The sequence below is a fragment of the Giraffa tippelskirchi genome, chromosome 2 (genome assembly GCF_054371585.1).
Source record: "Giraffa tippelskirchi isolate mGirTip1 chromosome 2, T2T-mGirTip1v1.2.pri, whole genome shotgun sequence".
In the NCBI taxonomy this organism is placed as follows: domain Eukaryota; kingdom Metazoa; phylum Chordata; class Mammalia; order Artiodactyla; family Giraffidae; genus Giraffa; species Giraffa tippelskirchi.
This window is the reverse complement of record NC_137276.1, coordinates 64270134-64280693: the sequence shown is the minus strand read 5'-3', so window position 1 is coordinate 64280693 and position 10560 is coordinate 64270134. Positions and strand designations below refer to the sequence as shown.

Sequence of the window (10560 nt, the reverse complement as noted above, 5' to 3'; positions counted from 1 at the left end):
TTGGTCAAAGCCTTCCTTGGGCTATCTGGTCTCTTCTGGGTGTCTTAGCTTGTACCTCTCACCTGCACATTTGCCCTGTTGTGCCAAAGTGTGGCTATCCCGTCTTCTTGAGCACCTGTACTTCTGCTTCCTCAGGCTCTCCTAGGAGCTAATGGGAGTTCAGCTGGAATTTCATGTACCTATGCTCTTGACACTGGGTCTCAAGATGTTGTGGGTGAGATCCTTACCTTGTCCTTCTGTGCTCTGGTTTTCAGCTTCGGTGAATGCAGGCCAGTTGGCAGGTCTCTTCTTGTGAGGGAATGAATGCCCCACAAAGGCTGTGAATGGGACTTTTCTTTCAGGCTGGAGAGACAAGGACTGGGGAAGAGAGTGATTTGGGGACCATGGGACAAATTTAAGAAAAAGCTCACATTTTGCTGATCCTCAGCCCTGGGACAATGAGCAAGACAAAGGCTACACTTGGGTACCAAGAATACGTACCCCAAGAAAGTACAGACTGGAAGATACTGACAAACTCCTTTGAGAGATAATCTAATATGCTCCCAGAAAAGATCTTAGGACGAGAGTTATTAAACCACTCTGGAGAAAATGCTGGGGTTGGCACTGTCCACAGGTGCAGACCCACATCTCTGCTCTTCTCTTGCTGATAAACACTCCCTACCAACTTTTAGGATTCAAAGGAAGCACTGGGCTTTTGGTACTGTGGTTCTATTACATTGGCAGCAAGACCCTATCCTGCCAGGGAGCATTACCTGGAGGTTCTGGAGGTTGGAGGTACTCCGGAGAAGAGCTGAGGGAGAGGTTTCAGGACATGGAGGAAACCTCTAAGCCCATTAAGCTCAACCCTATCTGTCATTTTATAGTTGAGAAAACAGATGGGAAATTGCTTGCTTGCTTAAGGTCACATTGAGTTAGTGGCGGAGCTAAATCCATAGAAAACACTGGTTGCTACGGATTTTTTCTTTTTGGCCATGCTGCAAGGCTTGTGAGATTTTATTAATAGTTCCCTGACCGAAGATTGAACTGGGGCCCTCAGCATGGGAATGTGGAGTCCTAACCTCTGAACCACCAGGGAATTCCCAGTTGCTATAGTTCTTAACACTGACATCTGCCGTACCAGATGATGTCTCATATCCCCCACCACAACCCCCACCACCCCTATCTTAGTTCCTTATCGTGGGGCATGAGTGATTATGGACCACCTAACGTGGTCCAGGATGAAATGCTATCCAAACCATGTTGAAAAATTCCATCACTAACCTCCAGATACCCTTTTTGTTTATGTCTGAAGTGTCCTCTCAACAGGAAGAACCAGATTCTGGTAGAAAGAAAATAGGTCTCTTGCTAGCAGGATCTCAAAGTCAGTGGAAAAGTGAAATGGAAAGGGCCCTGGAGGATCCTAAAACAAAGGACATAGGAGCCTTTGTGTGTGGGGGTTGTTTATTGCAAACTGTTATAATTAAAGTGGTATTTTACAAGTGTTGAAGACAGAGGGTAGACAGGCTCTGAGCCCAGCCTCAGCTCCAGAGGCACACACCTGGAGGGGAAATGGCACTCGCAGGGAACGTGAGCTCAACTGCTGTTCACTTCAGAAGCACAGTCGTGCTGCAGTCTTCCTAGGGAGCCTGAGAGGAAAAGAAGTGAGTGGGGACAGCCATGAAGCAGCTGCTTTAAATTCCTAATCTTGCTCCATTCCCACTGTGCATATGGCCTTTTGGAGCAGGCCTCAGAGCCACCCTGGGGACTGACACAAATCCATCCTCAGGCCCAGGCTTCTTGCCAACTCGGGGGGTCAGGGTCATCCTTGTTATCACTCATCACTGATTTCCTTTTTCTGTCAGAGGTTTCCCAAATTTGTAGCTTAAAAACACCAGCAGGAGGAGAAGCAAGGAATGTTCTAAATCCACAGCAAGATGGCTCGAGAACTGGGTGTTTCCCAGGGTTGGCAGGTATGTGGAGAGTTGCCTGCATTCTTTATCCATAGGTGCTTGAATGCACAGTAGTGTTGAACATGCAAAGGGTCTGCACTTTTAGGACTTGCTCATGTTTTTGTGAACCTCTAGAGAGAATCACTCGATCAGAATCAGCCTAGCAGAACGTGGGGACAGGGGAGACTTGAATCCTAAGATCATTCCCAGGAGGAAGGGAGCACTACTTCCAGAAGTAGCAGCAGGGAGGCTGTGCCAAGGCTCTGCTCAAGGAGCCAGGGTGCCTGGTGTGGAGAGGTGGCTCCTTGTGCAGTCGTGGGTTACTGTTTGGGCAAAGCGAAGTCCCAGGCAGTCTCCTGTGCACATTTCCACATGGCCTGCATGAGGCGGGTGAAGCCCATGTCTTTGGGCTTCTCCAAGCCCCTCATCAGCCGTTGCTTCATGATAGAAACAAATTCCTTATTGCTCAGCTCTCCATTGCCTAGAAGAAGAGGCAAACATAACAAGGATAAGTGAAGACCTTGGAACAAAGATGAGAAAATCCCACTGTCACATCGTGTTGGTTCCAAAGCCTGGCACTCTCTCAGCCAAATTCAATTCTCTTGGCTAAAAGTGAGCTGGTTTGTGCCTTCCTTGATGTTTTCAACTGCAACTCAGTGACAATTCAGTGCAGTGTGATAGAAGTTGAATGAGACTATATTGTATGTCAGGTCCTGTGCTATGCTAGGTGTTGAGAATAAAGAGATAAAAATAACTTTGTCCCTTGAAATACCATCAGACCGTGGGAGAGACAAGTACATTATTTAAGTATTATGGTAGATGCCATAATGGGGTAAACAGAGGATGCTATGGGGCACAGAGGAAGAATGTCTAACTCAGGATGGGGAGGGTACAACTGCAGATCAGTAAAGACTTCCTGGAGGTGACTCTTAAGTTGACTCCCAAAGGATGAGCAGGAATTGGCCTAACACAGGGGAGTGAGATGGGGGAGGCATTTCAGTGGTGGTTGTAGCAAAAGCAAAGGCACCAGTAGGAAGCAGCCAGGCTGCTGGAGAACCACACTGAGTGAGGTATTGCTGGACACACAGAGGTGGAGGTAGGGCCAGGAAACCAACAAGGCAGGCAGGGAGACAGGTCCCTAAGGAGCCTGTATTCTCCTTAAAGGGTTTGTACTTTATCTTCAGGGCAGGAAAGGACTGGAAGAAGGGAGGAAGATGCAGTTAGATTTTCATTTTGGATGGATTTCTCCGGCTGGATGATGATAGTGATGGCCTGGAGAGTGGCACAGCTGGAGTATGGGAGCCAGTTCGGAAGCTGCTGTGACAGTCTAGGCTGGTACACTGGAGCTATCTGCTAGGCTCCATCAGAAACTGTCTACGTCAAGGGCAGTAAAGTTCGGTTTTCCTGCCGGACTCTAGAGGGCCCCACTTACCATCACAGTCAAAGAGCGCAAACACCACATCACACACATGATCTGAGAGTTCCACTTTAGCCACTGTCCTGGCTACCTGCTGCATGGTCACTGAAAGAAGAAAGATGTTGAGTTAGCCCAGCAGAGGGACTTTTGTTTTGCATTCTCTGAAAGGAAGGATAAAAATATTCTGTCAGAGTAAAAAATTTTCAGATGTATTTGTGGTAATTCAGTTTTTAATCCATAACCACCTTTCCTTTTCACTTCAGGTTCCATTTTTTTCTATTGCTGCCACACTTTAGGTGGTATATATAATTAAGTAAGAATGCCTGATATTAATTCATAGGATGAGAGGTTACCAACAGCTGGGGAGTTAGTGGTTAATGGGTATAGATTTCCCATTTGGGGTGATGGAGAATTTTTGGAATAGTAGTGATGGTTGTACAATCATCAATGTACAAACATTGTGAATGTAATGAATGCCACTGACATACTTAAAAAAAATGGCTTAAATGGCAACTTTTGTTATATATATTTTACCATAATAAAATTTTTTGAAGTTAAAATCCACATAGTATTTAAGGATGGACTTCTAAGTCTCAAGCATATAGTGGTGGTTTTTCTAATAAATTATTACTAGAAGAGTGCCTTGCAAAAAAGTAAAGAATATCTGATATTACAATAGTCTCCATCTTGGCATTTCCCTCCCACTGGAAAGAACACAGTAACAAAAAGTCAAGGAAATAATGAGGCAGCCAAAGGATGGGGAGGTGAGAAACAAGGAGGCTAGTTTGACTGCACTGAGGCTTCACCACCAGTTACTGATGAACAGCAGAAATGCACAGCTGAGCTCCTGCCTCTTCTCCTGATAGGTTTTCCATCACCCACTTTGTTTTTTCCAACTATGCCCCTTGAGAGAAGCAGTGGCCCCCATCTTGCTAGATCAGAATACAGCCTTTTTTTTTTTTCTTTTTCTAGACTTCATCAGAAAATCTCCTCTCTCTTGCCATTTTCTCTTTCTCTGACATTTACTGTTAAACACTGGCAATCATGTGAAAATTGGGTTCTCACCAAAAACAAGCAAGGAAGGAAATTAGGCAATTTCCCCTGCCTTCTCTGCCATTTATCCTCAAACTTGATCCAGCTACAACTAGAAATTATGTTATTGCTTATAGACACACTCTTAAGTGAGGTAAAACTCAGAGGAGAGAAAAAGATGAATTTCTATTCATAAATCAACTAGCAATGAAGTGTCTGTATCTATAAACCTCAGATTTGTGTGTGCTCAGTCACGAAGTTGTGTCTGATTCTTTGTGACCCCAGGGATTGTAGCCTGCCAGGCTCCTCTGTCCACTGCTGCTTCCAGAAGCAATGTAAACTTTTTCAAGTCAGTGTGTTTTCTCTGCTTATTTCATTCCTATAATTTCAGTTCTTTCTTGTCATTTTTTTCCTGCATTTGATCTCTCATTTCACCTCTGTGGCCTCTATACATTCTCCACAGTGCTCTCAAGGTCAGGTGATACAAATGCCAGAACAAGGCAGAGGAGCAAGGTGACGCAGGAGGAAAACTGTGCTTGCAGTCATAAGACCTGAGCTCTAGTCCTGGCTCCACCAGCTTGCTGGTGTGACCCTGATGGAGTTATGTGATCTCTTTGGATACAATTTCTCATATCCAAAAGAGGAGATGCCACAAGATAACTGCTAAGGTGGCTTAGTAGTGCAAAGAGTGGTTCACTGGCGTTTTCCAGAATCTGAGGGTGAGAGACAGGAGTGGAGGTACACAGAAATAGCTGAGGATCTTGTGTGGTGAAGAACAGAAGAAAGATATAAAGGTCACAAGCTGGGCCATGCTTCAGTGTCCACAGTCTCTGGTTGGAGGGGACTAGGCTGCTCACAGCGGGTGAAGAGCCAGAATCCTCCTCTTGTGGCTTTAGGTTATCGCTCACACTGCACTTCCTCCCAGGACATGAGTTAGCATGAAAGAGGAATCAACATCCCTTGGATCTACAAGACTTAAGCAGACTATCTACTGTGTGGATGTTCATGAAATACAGTTAAGTGCTGCCAGGGGAGATGGGGCCTCTACCAGACAGTGGAAGTTTTAGGGTTTAGAAACTTCTGGTAGGTCTAGACACTTCATTCTCTCAGTTGGCTCAGGAAGAACCAATTCCTGCTAACTAAATGGCCTGGGGAAGGAAGAGAAAGCAAGAAGGTCAATTTACAAGGAAAACAGTAACTGTTAAGAGAACTAAAGGGATAACAGCTGGTCATTATACTTCTCAGTAGGAAAATCGACTAAGGAAACTCAATTCACCTCAGAAGATTGCTCAGTGAAAAGAGAATAAGATCAGAAGACCTTGGGTGCTCTCAAATTGTGGTCATTTACCAAACTACCCTATGCAGCCACAGAAATGTGTCCTGAGAAGTGGTTCAAAACCTGTTCTATATTAGATAAATACAGACACTTTATGTTAACCATGTATTTCTCTGCCAATATTTGTTAACCATGCCCTTTTCACACCAATACCACACCTGTTTTAACTGATAACTACACCTCTTTTTCTCTCAGTTCCACTCTCTCAGGGCAGAGTGCCCATCATCAATTCTTCTTGATGCTCCCAGTGCCCATCCTACTCCCTATGAAGATGGACCTTCTCCTCTAAATAAACCATTAAATAAATAATATTCAATGTCAGTGAGAGCTCTTGGCTTTTTCAGGTGAAAAGCTCATTAAAGTGGTTGCAGAATAGGGACTTGTCAAATTCCACTGGTGAGAATGCCTCATTACAAAGGCCACCTCTTGACAGAACAGTTACAGAATATGTTTCATCCCACATGGAGAGGGCTCTGATGCCATCTGTACTACAGGAGGAAAACCAGTGCTGCTGAAGTATTCAAACCACTGGGATGTTACCAGACAGCAAAGAGCCTGGCTGGGGTGCCCTTTCACAGTCTGAGATCCTCAGACAGGCCCCCAGGGTGTGAATCAGAGCAGTGGAGGAAACAAACATTACACTAGCTGGTGAGCTCCAGCCACGAGTACTGGGGACAAGTAGGATGACAGATTACAAGCCAAGTGCTTGACAGCTGGTCCTGAGAGCTGGCTTATTCAGATTTGCTTCCACATCTCTGAACCACAAAGTCATAATTAAATCACAGCAAGAACAATCCCCCATCACTTCTGCCCCAGATCTCAGCTTCTCCATGCAGTTGTTTGTACTGGAATGTGGGCCTCGCTTATTTAATGATGTTAACTGATGGATGGTTGGGATTCTAATCTGAAAGATGTCCCTATGGAGCATGAAATCCCCCTGGAGAAGGCCTAGATTTCCAAGGCCTATCTATTCCTTTGGTACAAATCTGCTCCAGCTGCCTGAACAATAGATGGGCATGAGACTGGGTGATTTCTACTAGATTGGGATGGGGAGGAATTTGCAGAAGCAGGCTCATTGGCACTCAAAAATGTGTTAACCATCTGGCTCATTGAAAAGTCCAAGCAGAATCTGAGATGTGCCAGGTCCCCAGTTTACTCTCTGGCATAGTCCATGACTGGACAATTCAGCAGCACAAAGAAATACATACTCAGTTTGTGTGATTATAATGTCAGAAGATATATTACATAAAACTATCTATTCACAACAGTAGTTGAACAGAGGAAAGGAGAGTTCTGGAGGGATAAGAGCCCAAATATCCATTTGGAATCAGAGAATCTTAGAACTGGAAGAGACCTCAAAGGAAAGATAAAATGCAAAGAATTTGAATAACTTGCTCAGGGCCACAAAGTTTGTTGGTAGCAGGGCTGTGTCTAGAATCTAGGTCTCCTGACTTTGAGCCCATGCTCTTTTTCCTATACACACTGGGCTCACTCCATCCCTTATATGGACAGTGGATCGCCCCATGAATCTGTCACTCTATTTTTTTGGGGGGGGAGGGCATGCCATGAGACTTGTGGGATGTTAGTTCCCTGACTAGCAACTGAATCTGTCCTCGGCAGTGAAAGTATGGAGTCTTCACCACGGGACCACCAGGAAATTCCCAGGAATCTCTCATTATAAGTAAGAGAAAGAACTCAGGTAGAAGAAAAGCCAAAATATGAATTACTCCTCGCTACTGGGCAGGGATGAATAACTGAATAATAACTAGGGGTTGTGAGGAGCCAGCACTGTAGTCTGACCACAGATCTGATGTCCTGTATGATGGAAGACATCAGTACAATTTTAGGGACAACTTAAAAGGTTTACTAAAATGCAACCCAATGAAAAGCATATGAAATAAAGGTGGCCCTGGGAGTTCTGCCTGTGATGCTTAAATTGAGCTATGCACAGTGTGACCCAATTAGGAGCTGCCTGTCTCTTCCTAATGCAAAGATGTATGGAAAGGTGATACACCAAGTTGGGTTGACAGTCTCTAGCTGTGTGGCCATGTGATGATTCCTGTCTTCCTGGACTGTAGTGGAGGAAATCAAAAGCTGGCTTGTGACAGCCAAGGTTAAGTGAGGGAGACATTTCTGCTTCAGCTCTGAAAAGGCTTCTGATGTAGAGGTCTTAGTTTAAGTCCATCCCTAGATGGCTTCGGGGAAGGTGGGGACAGGGGGAAGGATTTTCCTTTAAAAAGCACTTGTCCTTTCTTTTGCATCTTCTTCCAGGATACTTTGGCTAATACAACACACACATTTCAACCTGACTGAAGGGGGTGGGGGTGGGAAGGAAAGGACGACATTTAGGGTAACAAGCAATTTCAGGAGCCAAGAGTAATGCAGTATACTAATAATGAAAACTATGCTTCTGCGCCACAGGCAGGTTGACCACCTCTGTGTGCTCAGGCCATCCACCTGTCAGAGGTGATGCTGGTGATCCTGGCTCTTAAATACTGGTATATGCCAGAAAAAAAAAAAACAAACTGTGGCCAGGTTTTCTGAACCTTAGAGCATCATTCCAGATGATGGTTTCAATGGGCTTACATGTTTAACCTGGTAAAACTGGTTGACAGTAAGGTTTATTGCCATTGTCCAGTATTGTATCTGGCGTCATTAAAAATGCTCATCACATTTGTCCACAAAAGGCAAGCATTTCTACCAGCACCATTAGGCAGTGATTTCAGGTGCCACATTCAGAAGGCAATCATAGTTCAGTGGGGGAAACCGTACATACCATTAAGATTGTGAAACATACAGGAGAATTATCAGACATATTAACAGACACACATGGGTTACAGTGGAATAGTTTGTATTTGGTTAGAGGTACATTTTGGATCCTCATTCTAAAGGATTAAAGAGACAGATTACTCCAGATACGGCATGTAAGGCAGTAAGTAGTAGGTGGTGGAGGAATCAGTTTGAGTAAGTACTGGAAGCAGGAAAGGAGGCTAATGCCTGACTAGACAGCTTGAACAGAGGTGCAGGTGGGGATGAGAGCATTAGGATAGATTTGCCATCAGGACAGACTGGCAAGGGGCCAGTCAAGTCTCCTTGCAGGGAAACCTTTATAACACAGCCAGGTCTTATCTGCAGAGTACATCATGAGAAACGCTGGGCTGGAACAAACACAAGGTGGAATCAAGATTGCCAGGAGAAATATCAATAGCTTCAGATATGCAGATGACACCACCCTTATGGCAGAAAGTGAAGAAGAACTAAAGAGCCTCTTGATGAAAGTGAAAGAGGAGAGTGAAAAAGTTGGCTTAAAGCTCAACATTCAGAAAACTAAGATCATGGCATCTGTTCCCATCACTTCAGGGGAAATAGATGGGGAAACAGTGGAAACAGTGTCAGACTTTATTTTTTGGGGCTCCAAAATCACTGCAGATGGTGATTGCAGCCATGAAATTAAAAGACGCTTACTCACTGGAAGGAAAGTTATGACCAACCTAGTTCAGTTCAGTCACTCAGTCGTGTCAGACTCTTTGTGACCCCATGAATCGCAGCACGCCAGGCCTCCCTGTCCATCACCGACTCCAGGAGTCTACCCAAACCCATGTCCATCGAGTCAGTGATGCCATCCAACCATCTCATCCTCTGTCGTCCCCTTCTCCACCTGCCCCCAATCCTACCCAGCATCAAGGTCTTTTCCATTGAGTCAACTCTTCGCATGAGGTGGCCAAAGTATTGGAGTTTCAGCTTCAACATCAGTCCTTCCAATGAACAACCAGGATTGATCTCCTTTAGGATGGATTGATTGGATCTCCTTGCAGTCCAAGGGACTCTCAAGAGTCTTCTCCAACACCACAGTTCAAAAGCATCAATTCTGCGGTGCTCAGCTTTCTTCACCGTCCAACTCTCACATCCATACATGACCACTGGAAAAACCATAGCCTTGACTAGATGGACTTTTGTTGGCAAAGTAATGTCTCTGCTCTTAAATATGCTATCTAGGTTGGCCATAACCTTCCTTCCAAGGAGTAATCGTCTTTTAATTTCATGGCTGCAATCACCATCAGCAGTGATTTTGGAGCCCAACCTAGACAGCATATTAAAAAGCAGAGACATTACTTTGTCAACAAAGGTCCATCTAGTCAAGGCTATAGTTTTTCCAGTAGTCATGTATGGATGTGAGAGTTGGGCGGTGAAGAAAGCTGAGCGCCAAAGAATTGATGCTTTTGAACTGTGGTGTTGGAGAAGACTCTTGAGAGTCCCTTGGACTGCAAAGAGATCCAACCAGTCCATCCTGAAGGAGATCAGTTCTGGGTGTTCACTGGAAGGACTGATGTTGAAGCTGAAACTCCAATACTTTGGCCACCTGATGCGAAGAGTTGACTCATTGGAAAAGACCCTGATGCTGGGAAGGATTGGGGGCAGGAGGAGAAGGGGATGACAGAGGATGAGATGGCTGGATGGCAGCACCGACTCGATGGACGTGGGTTTGAGTAGACTCTGGGAGTTGGTGATGGATAGGGAGGCCTGGCGTGCTGCGATTCATGGGATCGCAAAGAGTCGGACACGACTGAGCGACTGAACTGAACTGAACTGAGGTCTTATCTCGAGACCAATTTACCATTTTACCAAAATTTACCATATTTGCTTTTCCCTCTTTGACTCTTTTAAATTTTCATTATTTTTTATTTTAAAAAGTTATTTTTTATTATATAATTCATTTAGCTGTTTGAAATTCAAATAGTACAAAAGGGCTGAAGTCTCTCTCTCAAAGTTATGTCCCATCCCCCTCCATATGTTGTCCAGAGGCAATGAACATCTCCAGTTTCCCTAGAAATATTTTATAGATATAA

General features: G+C 44.7%; 1 protein-coding gene across 6 annotated transcripts in view; it reads right to left on the bottom strand.

The window, feature by feature from the left end:
- Positions 1–1422: 1422 nt before the first annotated feature.
- The window catches only part of MICU1 (mitochondrial calcium uptake 1), a 225417-nt gene continuing 216279 nt past the window's right edge, over positions 1423–10560 (bottom strand). For all 6 annotated transcript variants that reach the window (XM_081566451.1, XM_081566448.1, XM_081566466.1 and 3 more), the window contains 2 exons: positions 3361–3450; positions 1423–2409 (listed from right to left, as the gene is read on the bottom strand). In XM_081566451.1, coding sequence (XP_081422577.1) covers positions 2249–2409; positions 3361–3450 — 251 coding nt within the window. In that variant the 3' untranslated portion in view covers positions 1423–2248. The remainder of the gene's footprint in view (positions 2410–3360; positions 3451–10560) is intronic.